This window comes from Phragmites australis, chromosome 11, assembly GCF_958298935.1.
Source record: "Phragmites australis chromosome 11, lpPhrAust1.1, whole genome shotgun sequence".
Lineage (NCBI taxonomy): Eukaryota > Viridiplantae > Streptophyta > Magnoliopsida > Poales > Poaceae > Phragmites > Phragmites australis.
In genome coordinates, this window is record NC_084931.1 from 31,630,590 (window position 1) to 31,652,254 (window position 21,665).

At 44.9% G+C, this 21,665-nt stretch overlaps 2 protein-coding genes across 2 annotated transcripts; both read right to left on the bottom strand.

The window, feature by feature from the left end:
* Positions 1–3,458: 3,458 nt before the first annotated feature.
* LOC133885683 (mitogen-activated protein kinase kinase kinase 17-like) lies at positions 3,459–5,150 on the bottom strand. Its single transcript, XM_062325420.1, has one exon. It carries the CDS (start codon positions 4,854–4,856, stop codon positions 3,474–3,476), a length of 1,383 nt encoding a protein of 460 aa, XP_062181404.1. The 5' UTR covers positions 4,857–5,150; the 3' UTR covers positions 3,459–3,473.
* A 13,149-nt stretch (positions 5,151–18,299) lies between these two features.
* Positions 18,300–21,584, bottom strand: LOC133884930 (uncharacterized). Its single transcript, XM_062324538.1, has 7 exons — positions 21,452–21,584; positions 20,445–20,510; positions 20,263–20,312; positions 20,082–20,146; positions 19,093–19,184; positions 18,916–18,987; positions 18,300–18,596 (listed from the first exon to the last, which is right to left on the bottom strand). Exons 1-7 carry the CDS (start codon positions 21,452–21,454, stop codon positions 18,558–18,560), a joined length of 387 nt encoding a protein of 128 aa, XP_062180522.1. The 5' UTR covers positions 21,455–21,584; the 3' UTR covers positions 18,300–18,557.
* Between the last annotated feature and the right edge of the window lie 81 nt (positions 21,585–21,665).

Below are 21,665 nucleotides of genomic sequence, written 5' to 3' on the forward strand. Positions count from 1 at the left end.
TGGGGTTCCTCGGGTGCAAAATTTATTTATTTATTTTAGTTTTTCAGGCAAAAAAATCAATCGGAGGCAGACTGTATCACTGCCGGCTGAAGCCTTCAGCCAGTAGTGACTATCACTACCCGTTGTGTACTGTCGGCTCTAAAACTGACAGTGATGGTTACTTTAGAGCCGGTAGTGATAGGGTTTTTTTAGTAGTGCTAGAATTATCGGTTTGTTTCACTAAAAGGAGGTGTATGACGTGTAATTATCAAGGAATAAAAGAGTGTCCAAGTTGTATTTGTTTTTATAGAGCATGAAATGCCAAAGTGGTCTACTAGTGAGATATAAGTAGATAATGCTATACAGTCAGTTCTACGACTTTTATACGTGCCACTCACCGTCAAATGATTCACACTCAAGACATGTTTGGATAGAGGTGATCGGCATCGAAATCTGTTTGGTTAAAATCTACTTGAAGAACTCCTAAAGCAATTCCACCAGTCCAAACATGGGCTAATATGGGATTACTCGTCCAACATTAAAACCACTAGTCAAACGCAAACCACATTTTATAGTCGCCGCATTCTTTATTGATATTAGATTAATTAAAAAAACAACACAAAAAATCTGCCACACAATTAGTAGGGATCAAGGGAAGATAGTCAAGTCGTATGGCCATGTAAAACTAGTTCTTACACCGTGGTCGGTCAAACATGTACTGAGTATACACATATTGAAACTCGGTGTATGAACGGTGTACTTGAAATTAAAGATTGGTCACAGCCATCAATTGTGCAACGTAACCAAGTAAATCATGGCAGTCACATGTAGAAACACATGAAACTGAACTAATTTGGAAGTCGTAGTAGCCAGCCACGTAATGATCTGCTCTCTCATCATACTGCTTACACTTTTGCCAAGTTTCTCAGATGGCAGGCCATGCAGCAGCGTGGTCCTCGATCGCTACCGCTTTTAGTTCTAGCCCTTACGACTCGTGTTCCTCATCCGCGGCAGCCGGGTGTGCTGCCATGTGTTCCCCCACCTGGTACCGAGAAGACCAGACTCCAGAGATGGAGCGATACGCGTAAAGCGATCGACGCAGCGTTTGCGCCCGGTTGGCACGGCGCCGCTGGCCTAACGACCGGGCGATCGATCCAGGAGATACGGCAAGCCAAGCTCAAAAAAAAAATGCGGTTCGGTGCTGGTGGGCTGCACACCACAGCAACACATGCTGCGTGCCGATTCGCCGCCTCATGACAGGTCGCCCACCGAACTCCGGCTGAGCTGGTCAATCCAAGCCTCCGTCGGTAAGTAGGAGTACGCCATTCTTTACTGGTTTTCTAATAGGAGTATGAGCTCATCATTAGTGACCAGCTTGGGATCATGGGGCCTAATGATTGAGCAGCATGGAACAAGTACATGGACACGTGGTGTTTTTATCAGGGTCAAGGTCAACTGTTGTTGTACTCCATAATCTTGTGTCTGCCGAGGTTAGTATACAACCTCAGATACCCTTTACTTCGAGAACAGGGCAACTTATATTTTTGAACATTAGGCTTGAATCAATCGGCTGCCAAGACTAATTATGGTGTGAACTGTGAAGGTTTCTGTGACTTTGCACAAAGGGCTTCGTACAGGTGCCTGGCTGCTGGTTAACTCGAGGAAGCTGACACTGCACCTTGAAGCCACAGTGCTACACCGCACTACACTATTTTTTTTCGCCTATCAGGTGCCACCAGGTGTACTTGGTGTTGCTTGGCTCACAAGAAGAATTAGGTTTCAACACACTCTAGAACAAAAAAATCTGGACTAATCATGTGATGTGATGGATCCCAAGATTACTCTTCCGCGTAATACAGCACTTGTCGTGATCACCGAGACGGTGATTTAAATGCTGACAGCGATCAAATTTTAACGCCCGGATCTCTCTGGCCCGTGAAGATTCATTCCTTCACTCGGTCCGTTGCTTAAAAGGGAGGGGAAAGAGCAACACAAGGCGCAAAGCGTCCGGAAAGGCACTGAGTCAGCGCACTCGCAGAGAACCGAAAGCGACGGGCTCTACCGCCTCTTGCACACGAGAACAAGGCAGCAGTAGTGAATACGAAAATTTTACAAGGGCACGTAGATGCAGTGACAGACCAGCGATTCTAATGAGACTGGCCGAAGTTATAGACTGTTCGGTCTATCTATCTCCAGCAAGCATCAGCACGTCGGCTAGTCTCTTGCTGCTGTGTAGGAGCCTGAGCGGCGCCCAGGTCACTAGGAGCTAGATCCGCCCGTGTGTGGATGCATAACTTATTAAAATCGTTCATTTACATTAAAATTCATATTAAAAAAATAGATGATAAAAATTATAGAATAGACGAAAGAATTAATGTATGGATGAGTTGTATTTGTAAGCAGTGCATAGCATCCGTGGACGGTGGACTCCGGGCTCCAGTGCAGACGTCGGTGCCGTCCACTTGTACTCGCGCAGTGCGTCCTGACTCCGTGCGTGGGTTGATGGGTTTGGCTCGCTCGCCGGTTGGACAGACAGACACCGTATCGGTGCACGGCTGCTGAAGCGCGGCGACGGCGAGCATATCCAGAGCCCAACGTTTTGCGCACGCCTAAAATTAGGCGGCTCGGGCACCGCACCGCCGGTTCAGTGCCACGTACTGTTTGGATCGGCCATGGTGCCACGCGACTGTCTCCACCGGCGCTTGCGTTGTGCATTCTGTTCAGGACGTGCTGTATCGTGTGCGAGGTGTCCAATCGGAAACTGCATTGGTGAGGAAACGCGAGGAAAGTTTGAGGTATCGAAAAAAGGCAAGTGAGATTCTGAGTTTATTGTTGGCGTGCGATCAAACGGCTGGCAACCTACTGTACGTGCCGTGTGGACCAACTACACACCAGATAATCTATGATGCCTTTCACAGTCTGGAGACGTTGGGAAAGCACAGGCGGCAGCGGTGAGCCCACCGGCGCAGCGCAGCCAGCTCCTTATCCCGCACCGAGCGCGCTATCCACAAGCGCACGATGAGTCCGCGAACCATTGCACGGCAGCGAAAAGGGCCGAACGGAATGGAAGAGCCGGGCACCCAAGGCCGGTGGACGGTTCTCCACCGGGAGAAGCAACCGCAGGACGCGACGCTTACTTGCAAAAGGGGCACCTGTTTTGTCGCCGGCGGGCGGCTCGCACGTTGCCTTTTTCCTGGACCCCGGATTACCGAGTCCGAAGGTTTTTGACCGCGGGGGGCGAAAGCTACTCCAGAATGGCAGAGCCCTTTCTGCGTCCGCGGTGACGCTGCGCTTTCCGTGTCGACGCGATGCTTGCGCGTTGCCGCGTCGGAAGCTTCGGTGCGTGGCGTGGTGGGGAAGCCGAGGACTGGCGCTGGGCTCCTCCGCTTGACTGCTTCCCCATCGGAGGAGATTCAGAGTCGCCGCTACGCGGGCGGCGGAGATTCAGAGTAATCTTTTTGAGGGAAACCACGTAGTGTTTCCGTTTCGCGCTCTCACGGTAAATGTGCACGCGTAACGCGGGTGTTCAGTGCTCCGACCGTCCCACGCAAGAAACAGAGAGGCTTCGAAAGAAGAAGAATTTCTGAATTTAAGGAAAGGGACGAACAGAGCAAAACTTGGGCGAGAACAAAATGAGTTGCATTGTTTCTGGTACACTGTAATTTACATGAAACTTCGTCATTACAGGGTGAATTCGCACGCAGATGCCTCTCGTGTTCAGGTGAAGCATCGGTTTCTCCTGCATTGTGGGCGCTATCGCCACTGTCCACGTCAATGTCGAGGGGCTCGACCTCGGCGCTCACTTCGTCGTCGCTTCTGACACCGCCGTCGGCGCCAGTCGTATCCTCGACCGGCACGGCCGCTGCGTTGGATGCTTGATTTGGCGTGGAGACCACATCGATCCAGCCGTCGTCGGAGTCCCAGTCCGGCAGCGCTGAGGTAGGGCAAGCCAACGCCTTGATCCTCTCGGCCGTGCTCTGTGACACGTCGTCGTCCTCGTCGTCGGTGTCGGACTCCCATAATGCCGCGTCCAGCGTGCTCTTGGGAGACACCCATTTGCCCTTGGCGACTTCCAGCTTCGCGTCGCAACCGTCGGCGGAGGCAACGAATGGGTGCTCGAGCAGCTGTGCCGCCGTGGACCGGTGACTTGGGCGCCTTGCCAAGCACCGGACCAAGAAGTCCTTGGCCTCCGCGGACAGCCATGGGGGAACCTCGGGGACGGCGTCCGTGTACCCGATCCGGTGCACCGCAGCGAGCACGTCGTCCACGTCGCTCCACGGGGCGCGCCCGGTGGCCATCTCGATGACGGTGCATCCCAGCGCCCAGACGTCGGCCGCGGGGCCCTGTTCCTCCCCGCGGGCCACCTCGGGCGCCATGAATGCCGGCGTGCCGCCGAACGGCCTGGCAGAACCCGCCACCATCCTCGCGCACCCGAAGTCCGCGAGCTTGGCCCGGCCGTCGGCGCCGATGACGACGTTCCTCGCCTTGACGTCCCCGTGCACTAGCCCCGTCCCGTGGACGTACGCGAGCCCCCTGGCCACGTCGGCCGCGTACCGGCGGACGTCGCGCTCCTCGAGCCGCCCTCCATTCCTCGCGACCTCGTCGGCGAGCGACCCGCCGGGCGCGAACTCAAGGAAGAGCTGGTACGACCCGTCCCGGGCCCCGCGTCCGCCGATGCAGGGGACGACGTGCGGCGAGCGGAGGTTGGACATCGCCTCCTGCTCCCGCCTCAGCATCTCCGCGCCCGCCGCCGCCGAGGACTTGACCGCGAACAGCTCCCCGGACACCTCGTCCGCCGCCAAAAAGACCTCCGCCCCGGACGCCCCGCGGCCCAGCGTCCGCACCCGCGTCCAGTTCCCGCTCACGACCACCGTCATCTCTTCCCCTCTGTTTCTTGCGTCGCCTGCCCGCGCTGCGATGGTGTGCTGGCTCTTTCTGTTGGTCCTTGTGAGTCTCGTGCTTGGCTTGCTCTCGTCTCGTGCTGAGTCTTTTTGTGGCGAGTGCGTTTATATATAGATGGGATGGGTGAAGAGGAGGAAGACTTGTATCGAGGATTAGGAAGGATTGCAAGTTCAGAACATGGAAGGTGTTTTGGCGTGTCCAAAAAGCGCGGCGATCAGATTAGGAAATGAAGCGAAAAGGCGTGGGAAGATTAGGAAGGATTGCAATTCTTTTTTCGGCACGCGCTGGTGAGGTGAGGAGGGATTTGTGGTGTGGAACTGTTGACGGATGGGGTTGGAACTTCGCATGGTAAGAACGGAAAATGCAAAATCGCATGGATCCTAATCGTTTGTTCTCTCCCTTGATATTCATATATTTTTTATTTTTTCTTACTTATCTTATGTTTTATTTTCAATTATTTCACTAGCATGAATGATCCTATTAAGTTACGAACGTGTAAAAATCTCTTTTCTAGTGTCAACGGTTAATTAAGGAAACTTCACACTCATTTTCCTCCTAGATATCCCGCGTCAGCTCTCCCTCTCACGCTCGGACTCGCGCCCCTGTCTCATTTTAGGGTGTTTAGACGTGTCGAAGTCTTGGTCAGCGTCGTGGATAGACAGAGGTAGTATCAAAGCAGGTTCTATGAAACGGAGCGCGCGCAGTACAGGTGAGGTTGGTGCAGTTTGGATGGGCACGCGAAGACCTTCGCGTAGAATAAACAAATCAATGGTCCACGTCAGCGCGCTCACCTGAAAATGGCCAGGGCTGTGTGCTTTGGGGGCCACGGTTGGCGGTTTGACACTCCGTGGCATGCGTCATCGACGACCACCGCAAAACTATGGTGTGTAGCCACCCGATTCTACATCTAACACGGTTCTTCCGTTAGTTACTGCATCTAGAAACCATTTTGCAAAGACGACTCCGGAGGACCAAATTAGCGGTTATGCAAACGCTCATTCGAACACTTTCCGGAAAGCGTCCCATTCATGCACTCGTGCATGTGTTCACAACTTATGGCAGCCATCGGTCCCCTCGACCTGCCGGTTCGATTCACCGAGCTAGCACAAGCGAAAGGCAATTTACGTGTAGGGTGTTGATACACGAATTATCTGATTCGTTCATCCATCTATTGATTATCTTATATATTATATAATTTTTTACTTACATCTTGAGCCTGATCGTAATGGCTAGCAAATTTTTTTTCTTTCGATAGCCCAACTTGGATGGCTGTAAAATGCCGGTGGTCCTTCGAAGAGAACTATAAAAATGATCCGTTACAACTGGGTTGAGCGTTTGTTTGTTTGGTTTTCTGTTTTTAGATTTTTCTGAAAAATTATATTTTTTTGTCTGAAAAATTGTTTTTAAAAATAGGCTGTTGGTTTTTATAATAAATTTTTAATTTCTTAGCATATAGTTTAAAAAAAAATCATCTCTTAGTGAGTTTTTCAACTTTAGTTTATTTTACTCAGAAAAAACAAACTTCTAACTTTCAAAAACTCCTTCTACAGAAACTTCATTTATTTTAGCTTTTTTACTTATATCTTCTATCAGCAATAGAAGCCAAATCAAAAACAGAAAATAAACAGGGCCTGAATATCCGGAGTCTCCTCAGCGTCGGAGAACAACGTGCATATATACGCGCGCCGTTCCGTTCCTCGGGGGAAATATTCGGTTGCATATGCACCGCGCCGCGGCGGCATGTTCACCACAGCACAACACCCCGCGGCGGCGGCACACGCACTCCCGGCGGTGCGTACGCTGATGCTGCTGCCAGCATCGCCGGCGCCGCGATTCGAATCGATGGCACGCGACGTGCGGGCGGTGCGGGCGGTGTAAGTGTTGGTCACGTCGAGCCGAGCGCAAGTGGCGTCGCGTGAGGGCGCGGCCAGGTGCGTGGTGGGGGCCGCGGGGCTCCTGCCCGTGGCCCATGCCCTGCACCGACCGAAAGCGGCGAGGTGGATGCGTGTACTCCGCGGCGCGCTGCGGGGCGGCCGAACGGGTGGGCCACGGCCAGGGAGGTGGATGGATAGACGATGGTTCGCCGGATGCGTTGCGTCCTTGGCCAGCGTGAGCCCAGCTCCACTCGTCCGCAGCAGCCAGTGCGTCGCCGGCCGCTCCTTCCCGCCGGCCAGGTCCCCCATTTGTTCCAATGGGTTGATTCTACGTCACTTCACTTCATTTCACCGCTGATCCAAGTAAGAATCGGGGCTTTTGCCGCTGTTTGACTCGTTTCTTACGCCAGGGCTGCGCTGCTTTTAGCTGTTTGTAAGCCTGACCAGGAATCGAATGTGCCATTTTTAAGTGGACGGAAATGCATGAGATCATCAATCGTGCGTGGTGAATGATAGAATCCGATCCAGTGAAACAAGATGACACAGCACGCAGATTGTGGTGGCACACTGATTATGCTGCACTTAAGGTCGATTTTTCCACAAGCTGCATGCCAGCGACGGTGCATGTGCCAGCCTTTGAAAAACTGTAAACGCGTCGGATCTGGCCACGCGAAAAGGAACGACGGCGTTTGTCAGACGATTTGCGCACATGAACTCAACTGTTTGAGATCCGGAAACTAACTTCGCTCCGCCGAACTCAACGTCAGAAAGGTCACTGCTCTAAGTCAAACTGCCAAGAGCCATGCAAAGTCAACCATTACGTTCTTAAGGGCTTATGATTTAAAAAGCCTCACCAGCCATCACCCAATGGCTGCACTAAAATTTTCCTCCGCGATTGAGTCTATTCCACTGGACATTACATTTGTTAATCCTTTCGCGACAATTTCAATCATGCCGACAAGGTGAGTCAACGGCCCCTTTTCGTTGAACAGCTCCAACTCTGCATACTGCAGCAGGTCAACCGTTCTGACATCTCTCGATTGGTCTTTGTCCCAGAAAAGAAAGCGTACATATTCGATGTACTCGCAGTTTGCCATTTGACCAAAATGCATGCTGCTGATGTGCACGCATGACGGCGATGCGGTTGACGAGCAACGAACATGGTGATACGAGATCAGAACATCAGAAATCGTGCGTCCGGTTTGATCTCGCCGGACCGATAGGATCTTCGAGCAGATACGAAAGTGATGGTCACGAACTCTGAAACCTTGTGTACGGGCAAGGAAAATGAATGAGTTGCATGAAGCCTACCTTGAAATGTAGTGCTAGCAGAGTGCCATTTCAGTCGATCCATCCATGTCGTTTGACTTTGCGCTGCACGCAGCACCCAACTTGAAGCCATCCTCTGCACTCTGCGCTGCTGATTAATCTCATAGTTGCTTGCAGGGTACAAGTTCAGTGGATCCATCCTTGTCGTTCGGCATTGCAATGAACCTAATGCATCATTCTCTGCACCTGTGATCATTCTCGTAGCTGCTTGAAACAATTCAGGCATCACTTTGAGCTGTGAACTTTGTGTGTGCCTTTCAACAGCAGAAAGTACGGAGATTGTACCGCACTCCAATATTTGGCAAAGGTGAGCTGAACTGAAAAGTTGTGCTTTGGAGAACTTGAGGAATGTCAACGTTGTTGCTTGCGAATGATGCGCAGTCGACGAAAAAAATGTCTGCGTGCTTTACTTGGTGTTTCAGATAACAAAGTCAGCGGCCTAATTATCCCCCTAAAAGAAAGCGAGTCAACGTCCTTACAAAAGTACTAGGACATACAGAAAAAGGAGACTGAGCTTTAGGCCTTTAACCAGTGGATGTTGACTTCCAAATGCTAGCAAATACTTTTATCCATGAAGAAGTTGACGAACTGAAAAGGATGATATTGTTTTAGGTAGTGTTTCGTTTACGAGATAGCATGGGACGGGACATATCTATTTTGTTTTTGAGCTATTTAGATGGAGAACAACTAGATGAAATGGTTTATAATCAAATAATATTCTTTATTTGACGAGATGGAAATGATGTACAGCCTTTTGGCCAACTCTACCCGTTCACATCCAATCTGAACTCTGAATTGATTCCTGCAATTGGCAGTTTGCCACTGGACTTTGGCTTTGGCTTTGGATTTGGCGTTGGCGTTGGCAAACTGGTGTGTTGGATGAGGCAGTTGGCTAACCACTCGGCATCTCAACCTCAAGTGATCAAATAATTGACCTGTCAGATTGGCACTAAGCACTGCAGCATCATTGGTGGAAGCAGTTATTGTCTGCGCTGCATAGACACGGTCTATGTTTCTCTTTTGAAAAAAAATGAGCCTCGAGAAGTTCATTAAAAGGATGTCGCGTCTGGAATCCCTAAGATTTAGCTATCTTTCTCTTTTGAAAGAAGCCATGATCTTTAGTTGAGAGCACAGTTGACAAATATGCTCAATTTACTGGTACTTTTTCTTAGTATCCAAGTGGTACGAAATACTAGTAGTTTAGCTTACAAATTTTGTAGAAATGGAGGCGACATGGCGGCCCCCTTTGGTGTACAAGAAACACCGCCCCAGCACCAGGCTATATCAGTTTCTCCACGGAATCTCTAAGCACTTTTTTTTGGAAAAAATTGCAGAACATTTTTGAAAGAACACCACCGGTGTTTCTTTTTTCGAAAAAAAATACCTCTTAGCACCCTGAAATTGTGATTCTTGACTAGTACTTTGATTTTTGCTTTTGCGAGGACAGCTAATTAAATCTAAGCTAACAAGAAATCGCCTTCGAGCACGAACTATTTCTTGTGAAATCCCCTTAACCAAGAAAGCTAAAATAAATCTCAAAACAAAGCCTATTGGAAGGACGGCATGTTTATTTTTCTAAACCTATTGTCTGATAGAAGAGTGACAGGTGCTCGTCGCCTTTTTAGCAGACGACAGTAGCCTAGTTCAAGAGTTTTTTTTTCAAACAAACATCTAATTTTACAATTTTTTTATTTTTCGAAATAAAAATAAACATTTTCACTAAATGCCAAGATAAATGGGCTGCAGGCGTAGGCCGAGATTCTTGCGTCACCCAGTTAGTTGGGCCCATTTAAAGCCCATGGATAAATGGACCAGAGCCTGGCTACAGATATAACTGGGCTACTATCGTCGTCCCGCAAAATAGGTAGCTGGGCTCTAGTCTCTACCGCGCTTGGGCCTCCATTTGGGTTCATTCTTGACTCCGTCTGCTTTGAGATTCGTGCATGGGTTGGCTCCGATGGATGAGATTGCTGAGGGCGCCGGTCGGGTTGGAAGGACAGGTTTCAGCATGTGGTTGGTGGAGGTAGGTGATAATCTCTTTACAATCTCAAACTTCAAACGATTTTTTCTCTGGGACTGTAAGTCCGTTTTTAAATCCGTTTGAACCATGATATTGTTTAGAATTAGTGCAACAAAATGAGATATAATATGAATATTTTTTGTTTTTTTAAAATATTCAACAATTTGAATGTACTACTTCAATATTTTGTTTATATTATTTCAACACTTTCACATAAAATGTTGAACCAGTTTTTTCAAAATGTTGAATGCATATGAGAAACAAAAACTACTTCTATGTATTGGATATACTATTTCATTTTTTTCACATAAATGTTGAACCAGTTTTCTCAAATTGTTGAAATAGGTTTCACAAAATGTTGAGACAAGTCTTTTAAAGTGTTGAATGCATGTACGAAGAAAATGACATTAATATATCAAAACCATAAATTAATTACGATGATTAGCAAAAAAAGAAAAAAAAACTTGTTTTGTGGGCTAGCGCATTTGATAACGGGTCTTGTTGGGCCGTACTAACCGTAAGAAACTATGGTCGCGCTACCTATACGATCTGGTAAAGAGCCTGATTGACCGTAAGAAACTATGTAGAGCTGCCTTGGAGATCAAGATGAATCGTTCAAACTTGGAGATCTATTTGTATCTGATGTTCTCGTATCAATAAAGCCTAACGCGGCCTTCTACGGGAGGTAATTACCCTCTCGTTTTTACACGACATTTGGTTCCATTTTCTTTGGATCCAACACTGAATATTGCTGCTACATTTTCTGCTCTGGTATTACTTGGCCTTCTCTGAATGGCATACCGCACCGGAATACGAAGTGTCTCCACAGCACAGAGCATGTTACTGAGGCTCTGTTTGTTTACAGCTGCTTCTGGCTTCTGCTTCTGTCAGAAGCTCAGAAGCCAGAAGATAGAATAAACGGGTTTGCTGAAAAGTGGTTTCTGGAGAAGTCAGAAGCTGCTTCTGAGGAAAATGAACTAGATGCTGAGAAGCTCGCTGAGAGTGGTTTTTCTGAGAAGTTATGTGCTGAGAAACTACAAATTTATTGTAGAAGTCAATAACCTATTTCTAAAAACAGCTTTTCAGAAAAACCAAAAGCAAAAACTCAACCAAACAAACCCTAAGTCTAATAGCATCTCCGAGAGTAATTCTATCCCATCCTGACATCCTCCATCTCATCATCCATTTTCTTCCGAAATAATAGCCTATAACAGATTCTTCATTCGACACCTTATTTTGCCGGGCAAGACATTCACATCCTCAGACATGCCAGACGTGGCGTGGTCTCCCCCACGCCATCCTCCTGTAGAGAGACTAACGGGAAGCCAGCTAGCTTTTGCTTCAAAATATTTTTTTTTCTTATTTCTTCCATAAATTTAAAAGATAATTTTACAAAGCTCCTTAAAATCACACCGATTTTTATACTAATATAATAAATAATAAAGAACTCACTTTAACTAGTTCCCACTAAAAGTCTCTTATAAATTTTAAATAAAAATTCTCTAAATTTGAGTACTTTTGTAAGTTCCTTGAATTTTTAGGGCATCAATTTAATTCCTAAAAATCAGAAAAGTTCATAAATATTCATATAAACTAATGTCCTAATTTTAAAAATTATTATTAGTTATAGAATACTATTACAAATAAGAGAGAATATTAAAGGTGAAATATAGATATACGGTTAGAGTGGTGAAGTAATATAAAAGAGAAATCTTTACAATGTAGGGGCGGACCCATGTTAAAAGTAGGGGTGCACACAACATTAGTTATTTTTTTTTTTGATTCATCATATATACTAGATCCATACGGTATTCTCTAATCTAGCAAGAAAGTCACTAAAATCTCTAGCGTAACACGTGAGACATTCGGTTATCTTTATTCTATGTTTTGTACAGTGTATTATAGATAATCAAGTTGCTCTCAGGATCAATTCCATTTTAAATTCAAACCCTTTTGCGCTGCCTACAGCACAGACCCCGCACCAAAATTCAACGAAAGCACAGGGCAAATCTTCCCCTATCTCTCTGGATTCGCGCCCGTCTCCCACCCTTTCCCGTTTCTTGAGACAGACGATAAAAGCAGCAGCAGCCGGCAGGCGGGCAAACAGAGGAGAGAGAAACAAATTAAAGCGATCTGTGTTCCCAGACACTCCCGCATGCATGCATGCATGTTTCAAAGATGGGCAAGAGGCAAACAAACTGAAAGGCAGAGGCTCCTTCGCTTCCATGTGCCGTCCTGAGACGAACTGGGGTGGGGGTCCACGGACAGAGACTGTCGTGCTCATGCACGCCATGGAGGCTTGTGAGCTGTAGAACTGCCGGCTTGAGACCAGGGCAGCGAAAATTCTCTCCTCTCGCAGGTGGTCCCAGCCCTGAGTTGGTCCCACCAGCGGCCTTCTTTTCCGTAGGTTTACTGTGATAAAGGGTGACGTGAGTTAGAATCTTTGTAGATATTGTAAAAAATCATCACATATAATATTATTATCATACTATCTTCGCTCTATTTTACTTATTATTTATCGATACGGTTTTTAATAAACACATTTAACTATTACTTTTGACAACTATTTTTTGATAAAAATTGATAAAAATTAGATGGTGTCAAAATAGTATTCATGATAAATTCACTTCTATTATTTTCATATGTCAAATCCTAATAATTTATGAATATTAATAGTCAAAGTTTCTAAAATTTACGATCGCATTCTTCCTTCAGCAGTTACTTAAAAATTTATCTCCTATAATATTATTATAGTATTATCTAACACTATTACAACATCCTCTATTTTTCATCTTCAGTAGCTAATATATTTCTTAATTACTATTATTTTTTCTTTTTTACCCATGATCATTCTCTAGCTACAGTGATATAACCTCATTTTTTTTATTTGCAATTTTACCGACGTCCGGCTGGTACCGTATCCCTCTAGAAGTAGATATGGGTGCTGCTGGAGCTGTAAGCTGTTACGACCGGCTCCGATTGGTAAAGGAAAAAAACAATAGTCGACACAATGATACGAGAAATTTTGCCGCTCCTGCTGAGTCGGCCTGAGTCCGAGCAGCCGCAAATCAACACTGTAGTAATGGCGCACATGGATACGGCTGAGGAGGCTGGCTCTGCTGGAGTCGGCCTTAGTCCTTGGATAAGACTGACATCCGGTCCACATGGAGTGGGTGCCCACTTTCCAGTGGCCAAATGGGCTAGAAGAACTGAGAAGGCAGGGGATGGTGTGGGGGGGGGGGGGACCGAGAGGCGAGAGAGGTAGCTGTGTGCTGGGCTGGACTGCTGTGGTAGTAGTGAGCAGGCTACTGTGCTGTGCAGTTCAGGCTGGAGCAAAAGCAGAGAAAAACTAGATGACAGCCATTGCTTCCTTCCTTTCCTTGTGCTCACTGCTTACGAGGGACCAGTACAACGGTACACCTCCTCGTCCCTCTCTTCCTCTCCCCGGCTTCGTTTCCTTTCTCCCAGCTTCCGTGCTTGCCCCTTCTCTTGTCCCTGCTCAGAAGCCCAGCGCTTCAAGGGGAAGGGACGGCGATGGCAATGGCTACGGCACAGCCGGTCACTGGAGGTGAGCTCACCAAGCTGCCCCCGGACATCCATGGCCTCGGCGAGAGCAAGAGGAACAGAAGGTCAGTCCGCAGACATTACCAGACCTCGCTCTGCTTCTGTTATGTTGTTCTTGTTTTCTTATTTATCATGGTGTAAAAGGGAGAAAAAGGGGAAGGGATCAAGGAGATATAGCTATGATTTGCTTGTGAGGTCATTAGAACGAAGGCAAAGGTTTGAATGTGCATGTAGAAACCTTGCCATCTTTTTGTGGAAATGTAGCATGGAGCAGATTCAGCTTTTCTTTTCCCGCATAGCATGAACACACCCAAGGTAGGAGATCACCAGCTAGACTTCTAGATCCGTTGTTGCTTAGAAAAAATGTTAAGCGAGTTAGATTGGATTAGGCATCTTTGATCAGATACCCAGATGATCACTCTGCCTCTGGGGATAGATTTTGCTTTACACTTCGAAGACACTCATAGCTGCAATTTCTGATTATTTCTTAGTATTATTTGGTTATGTACTGATGCAATTATTGAATGATGATGATAATAGTTGAATACATTAGTGTTTTACTGCTTATTTTTTTTGCCTTAAAAACTGCTTAATTTCATCTACATGCCCTAGGGTCAATGTAGAAGATCACCCAGGTTATGCAATCACAAGCCATGTATTCTATTCTTAAGATACTGAATTATTTGACAATCCTTACTAGGCCTCTGCTGTTTGGTCTGTGAGTCCGCATTGATTTGTTTCTGTACACTGTCCACAATTCATTCAGTCGTGTGCATGAACGCCCAAGATTTACGTGGGCCATTTCGGCCTTCATGGCAACCAATTGCCTTTACCTTTTGCCTGTACATGATCTGCATGTCCTATTTATGGGCCTTCTTGTTCGGTCCTTCGCCGTGCAGTCAATATTTGCAATCATATCTTTGCAAAGGCAAGTGCAGTGGTACTGTCACTAGTATCTTTGACCAGCTTTCAAAAGCTCATGACAGTTTACGAAATTAAATTTTCACCGTGGAGAATAGCAGGAATACAAGTTTCCATTCTAATGTTTGGCATTAGTATAGGCTGGTGGCTCACCTGCCACCTACTGAACGGAAGGCAAACAGTTTACAGGTTGGTAGTTATGCCAATGCTGAAAATACGATAGCTCGAATGCCGTTTTGACATTGCTATTTTCGTCGAAACAATATGATCTTTGTTGCAGTCAGCAATCACCAATTTCGTTGTGTCTCGTCACAAACATATTTTTTCCCTGCAAATTATAGGTTGCAGTTCCATGGTGATCACTAATGCCGCAGGACTCGAGCACTTCGGCAGGTTCTACTTCTACTTGAGCGCGCCGAGGAGGTGGAGTTGGAGGTGGAAGGAAGAGGATGCCATGAGTACTGGAGCAAGCAGGGAATGAAGCCGTATCGGTCCGGGAGCGTATACATATCGAATGTATCATTGATAAATTAACCAGTTATAAGTTCAAGCTATTGAGGATTTTTTTGAGGTCGAGCTATTATCTCGTTAAGTAGCCAGTGATCAGTACGTAACCTTGGGCGACCTCTGTTGCATGGATTCACTCATGCTCCAACACACCAAGTTACGACGCGTCCCGTGCCGGCCGGCGTTTTGGTCGCGCTGGCTCACTGAGACAAAAGACAAGCGAGCTGTGAACCGGCACGCGCACGCCGGCTGCTGCCGTATGGCGAGCAGGACCTGGACGCATGCGGCGTGCGCTTCGAGCGACGGGCGGCCTCGTGCTCTCGTCCCGTGGAGAAGTCGTGGGCGGGCGGCCCGCCCGCTGCGGCATACGGCGCAAAACGCTATTAAAAGGATAAACTTATCAGCTAACCTATCAGCCGGGATATAATACACCTTTCATTTTTTTAAAAAATAAATAGAAATAATGATATCACCAAAACTCAACATGGTAAAACAGCAGGTCGAAGAACAAAAGAAACTAAGTAGATTCTTCCACGGCATAGAATCCAAAGAAAAACAAAAGCATCGATGTATCACTCGTAAAACCCATTGGGAGAAACTAAACTAACCTAGAAATTAAACTAGAAAGAAAATAAACTACAAACTACTAACCCACAAGGGAGGCCAGACCACTCTCACCTCCGACGTCGGCTGGCCATGGAGGTGAGGGGGCCGATTGAGGATCCTACAGTGTTGCTTTCATCGGCGCTACCTCGTCAGTAGGGGAAGTATTGATGTAGGCTTCTTGGATCCAGCTCGGTAGCGGTATTCAGAGTAGCTTAGGGGTGTTAGTGTCTAGATCTTGTGGTTGTTTTGTTTTTTATTATGTAGGTTTTTTTACTTTACTGTATTTGTGCTTAATCGAATAAAATCACCCTTTTCTTAAATAAAAAAAAGCAGGGTCATGCGGTCGTCAGACCATCTTCAGCAGATACTCTAAAATTTTATCCTTTGTAACACTATTATAGCATCCCCTATTTTTTTTTTATCTCCAGCAGCTATCATATTTTCTATCTTTCATTACTCTCCTTCTTCCCTCGAACCCACATACATACTCAAGGAACAGTGATGCGGATCCTCAAAACCATCGGCAAATTTGGAGTATGTATTTCTCTCACCATATCACTGTTGCGCTAGATTCAGGACCTGCTGGAGAGCGTTGCCGTACGGAACGATCGGCAAAAAGTACAGATAGCGATCGGCACAGTAGTTTTCAGGACCTGCTGGAACTTGCCTCAAGCCAACGTCAGGAAGCCTCGTGGTAGTGCTTGATACTAGGGTTGAACTTACCGATAGCCCAACGGTTACCAAGCTCCAGCGGTTATTGAAAATTCACGATAACCGCGATAAACAGATTGAAATTTGAATAAAATTCGAATAAAATTCGTTTGATAAAATTTAAAATTTCGGAATTTTGTTTTGTGAAATTGACCTATCGATAACCGGTCGAATTAGATCGGTTACTGAGCGATTTTCTTGATTTATCGAGCGGTTTTCTCGAATTTTCCTTATTATCGATAACCGCTCTGTTTTGTCGGTGACCACTCGGTTTTCTTGATTTTCAGTGAAGTTCAACAAAAAATTCAAAAATTATCTCAATTTTGTAAAATCAATAACTAATTTATCTGAGCTTCAAATCAAGTGAAACAATTTTTTTTGTTTCCTTGTAACATGATCTACATGATAAAAATATTTATACTCATAAAAAAGTACAAAATTTTCTATGAGAAAATGTATTTGTTAAACCAAGTTAAAACGCATAGTTTACTCTTTGCTAATCCAAAAACCTTGAAACTAATTTTGTTAGTCTTCTTACATGATCTTATGTCTTTTAAAAATACATGAACTCATGAATTAGTTATTATAACATGTAGGATTGTGTAAATATGTTACGATTAGATTAATTCATAACTAACCCATCACACCTCAAAAATTAGTGAAACCACTTTTATTAGTTTATTTGTACTATGATTTATGTAGAAAAAATAATAGTAGACATGAAAAAGTTAATTACAGTATTGTTTCTTACATATTCACTTTATGCTTGTGAACTTCGTAAAAATTATAGAGAAATTAATCAAACTCTAAATAAAGTGAAATTAAAGATCCTCTTAAGATACGTTCTACACAAGAAAAATATGTGTTTACATGTTAAGCTTTTACTTAACATGAGTACATGAGTTAATAACTGAGCCACATGCTTCAATTTTTTTTATTTTTTTAAACTTCCTCCCTATAGAATATGATGCAAACGATATTATTTTTGAAATTTGTTTTCATAGAAGATCTTAGAATTATGTCTATTTTTTTAGGATTTGTTTTTGAATTTTTTGGAATTTTTTAAATTTTTTGATTCAAATTCGGTTACCGTTCGGTTTTTGAAATCGAGCCGAATCGAGATACCCAGTTATCACGTATTTTAGTCGGTTACCGACGAATTTTCGAATCCTAGTCGGTACACTTCGCGCGCGCCCGTGCTACACTGCTGCTGCAGGCACGCTGCCCACTTGCCCAGGAACACGGGCGGCCTGACTCCTGACAGGGACATTCCCTTGGCTACGTAGCGCGTACGATTGCCCGAGCAGCAGTGCTGGACCGGTGTTTACGCTGTCTCGTGTGGCTGGCGTGGGCACAGAGGATGCCCGGTGGTTCGCGAGAGCCGGCGCCCGGCAGCCGCTCCCGGGCGTGAGCGGCCAATCCGATTGGTGCAAACGGCCGGCTGACCGCTGAACATTGGATTCGGATCCTCTGCTTAAGTCAGAGAGGAGCAGTATACTGTAACACCAAATCTTATCCATAAGATGGAACGACTCACGATGTTTTGAAATCACTGTGACACGACTCACAACGTTTTGAAATCACTGTGACTTCAATTCCTAAGTCAGAGGATCTCAATTCTTCAGGGGTGGCTGGTCCTCCTTCGCTCAACCCATCCTGATCACCATCCGAATCCAGATACAAGATAACATGCGAATATTGATGCCGATGAGCCAACCGGATGAGCTTAGATGGCACGTGCATGGCCTCCATGGATGCAAAGTAGAATGTACACGAGGCGTAAGTATGTCAGCTGCGATGGAACCTGTAGTGGAAAGTGAGCAGCACATCATATCGCACGGGACGAACTACATACTAATAACGTGGCTGGATTCACAAAGGCAGGATTGGATCCAAGCACCCATAACTTAGGAAGAATAAAGCGATTCAGGGACACAAACACAGCCAATATCTTGACTGTCCTCAATGGAGACATCAAATAGACTTCGGATCATATACAACCAAGGATCCATCAAATAGTCTACCGAGTTTTGATGGTCTTTGATAGTTATATCGGGTCATCATTTTTAAGCAAACAGTTCAGCAACGCTCTTAGTCCGTCACCAGCTCATCATACACTCATGTAGCAAGCTTGCAGGTCGCAGCTAATCGTCGTCGTCAAGGACACTTCGACGCCTCTGAATCTGTTAGGCAAACCAGAGTTACCAAGACGGTTAACTTGTTCCGAAAATAATGATAGTTCTCTGGGGTTTTACTCTTGGATGTTTTCACTTTACAGCATATACTAGTTCCTTTTATTTTTGAGAAGTTATACTATCAAATAGTACTGATTGCGCTACAATAAACATGTGAGAAACTTTCTACTGCAAACTAGATCAGTTTAACAGAAGTTGGTCTATACCTACTGTTGGAAGCAAAGTATCTTTGTTTAATGATAAGTCAGCTGGACTGATGCAAGAACAGTATGCTCAAAGTTGATAGAATCAATCACATTTTACATACCGTAACTTTGGTTTGCTTGCTTGTGTGAGTATTAATTTGCTCCAGAAGTGAAATAAGCCTTTCTTCAGACACCTGTAAACCAGAAAAATGTAACAATTTTATATGTCCGCTCTATCGAGTTTCTCGAAGCACCAAGGGATAGACAAAGACACAAAGGAAATTGTCATTAACTATTACCTTTTCAGATATTCCACCAGTTTGAGCAGCTCTCAGGAGAACATCCTCCACCCCTCTTGCTCTGTCAGGTTTGACCAAAGCTATGCGGGAGACTGTCAAATTCATGAATAAGCATTGTTTTACAGCTCTTTCCCTTCAACTGTTTACACTTTATTCACCAGATTTATGACTGACTTCTAGCCTATGTTATTCAGAACATTTATTTCTAACAGGTAGGCTACTTATGGATCAACAATAGCTTTTGTAAACCTTGGAAGAGACATAACTTATTCGTTCATGTGAAATCTATCATGATCAGCTAGAACCAAACTTACAAACACATTAAATAATAAGTATTTACTACATACAAAAACTGAATGAAAAGTATTAATTTTGAATTTATACTTAATATTGATGTCACCAGAAAAACAATACCTTTAAATGTGCATACAAAGTATTCTGATAAGCGCAGCCCTTTAAGAGTTTATGCTGGTTGCACTAGTTTTGCAGTGATTTAATCTTAGACCATATTGCTAGTTACACAAAACATGATAGCATACAAGTTTTCACTAAATAAGGTTGCCCTAAGAACCATCTTTTCCAATGAATCAGCAAAATAAGTTGTCTGAAATAGCAAACAACATTATCAATAAAAAAATCATGTCATTCCCTGGCTTAAATCCCCAATATATTTTTTATATGTTATCATTGATAAAAATGAGGAAAAAGATGCAATGATTCGTTAAAGAATATTGGCGATCTCCAACTCCAACCACGTGGACAGAGAAACTGTCCTGATCAGCACGGTGCTTTTAGGAACATACCCATTGCCCATTTGGCCAGTACACAACTGTTGAAACACACAGCAGTTTCCATGGTATGGAGGCAATAACTTGCTAAATGATGAAACATACAAGACAAAAACTTCTACTTCCAGTAACAATTTGACTGTAAATGATTTAAAACAGCCATTAAGCACATCATAAATAACATCAACAACAAGAACTTACGCCTTTCTCTGGCTTCAGAAGATAATATCTGAGCAAGCATCATCTGTCGGCGTTCCTCAGCTTCCCTGATTGAGAGTTAGATTCGAAGTCACTTCAGTATTCCCCAGCTTTCACAGAACATAATTTTAAAAAAAAAAAACGAGCGATGACACTCTGGGGAAGATGGAGGAATAGAACGTACTGCTTTGCATCTTCCTGAGCTTTTTGTTGTCCTGCATTTTGCTGATTTGCCTAATTAGAAGTTGACATTACATCGAAATTCAGTCAACTGAGGAGCATCAAGAACTAGGTCTTGTGTTAGCAAGGAGAACTAAACATTGCTGTAGCAGCTTCAATTGTTAGCCATGTGGCTTGGTATCTTACCCCACCACGCTGTGCCATTAGCTCTTGCATCCTCCTCTGCCTTATAGCTTCCAACTCTGGGTCAGCCTGTCAAGCAAAATTATATAACTCCATTAGAAGAAGTTACCTACTAAAAACATATGGCTAGAATATAAGCAAGCTGTTCCCACTTGTGCCATAGCTGAAGTCAATCAATGCACCTAAACAGCTTAGACTTAATTTTTAGCAATTTTCTTTTTCTGAAGACTAAATTAAACGGAGAATTCAAAATATTTATGTGAAAAACTTGGTAACTAATTCTTATTTATCTCAATAAATCCTAAAGTTCTTATGCTACAATGTTTACTGGGACAGCAGGGAGAATAATTGTGAGTCAAAATGACATGGAAGACTATCATAAAATAGCCGTAGCAGTAGCCTTTCTAAGGTAAAAGAAGACAAGAGAATCGCATGCTGAATTGCTGATATCACAAACTACTAGAAGGCACACAAGGCACAACAGAATTAATGGCATGTGCTTTCAACATCAACAAACGAATATCAATGAACGTTTAATTCTTGTTCCTTGGATGTACAGACGCCAATACACGTCATGAGGCATATCAGTATGACCCCTAAGATAACTCTCAGCAGGCTTGCAACGAACAGCTCCACAGAACATCACTACTCCGGCTCATCAGAGCTTGCAAAACTACAAAATTTTCCCCGTTACTCAGTCATTTTTCATTCGATAGAACCAGAACAGTCACAATATTTTCAAAAAATTAATCGCTGAGTCTAAAGTGCTAATAGATTGGGCGCAATTCTCCTTAGGTCAACCAAAACCAGTAGGGACCGAATCCTAGCGAGGAATCAACATGAGAGAGCAATCAAATAACGCAGCAAAAAGGGGAATAGCAAGTTGTAGCCCGTCAGATGCTTGATCTCTCCACTAAAAAAATACGAACTAAAACCCTAAGATTCAAGCACAGACAGAGGTCAACAGAACCTCGCAGCCGAAAACAAACGAATCGACGCAGCGATCTCACCATCTTGCGCGCTCGGCTGAGATCCCGAGCTTCTTCACTCCTCACTTGAGCTGCGATGGCCTCCGCGGCGAATTGGTGGAGAAGAGCAGCGAATCGAAATCGAGCTTTTTCTCCGGCTCCCCCCCCCCCCCGCCCCCCCGTAGATATAACGCAACCCGTCTTGGCTTCGGCCTGTCCACCCTATTGCCCCGTATCAGCCGTCCGATCTGAATCC

Coding starts and splice junctions, on each gene's coding strand:
- LOC133884930 (XM_062324538.1), bottom strand. Junction 20,313..20,444: donor TAATGGCACAGCGTGGTGGG/GTAAGATACCAA, acceptor ACTTCTAATTAG/GCAAATCAGCAAAATGCAGG. Junction 20,147..20,262: donor GCTCAGGAAGATGCAAAGCA/GTACGTTCTATT, acceptor ACTCTCAATCAG/GGAAGCTGAGGAACGCCGAC.
- LOC133885683 (XM_062325420.1), bottom strand. CDS start 4,856: ATGACGGTGGTCGTGAGCGGGAACTGGACGCGGGTGCGGACGCTGGGC.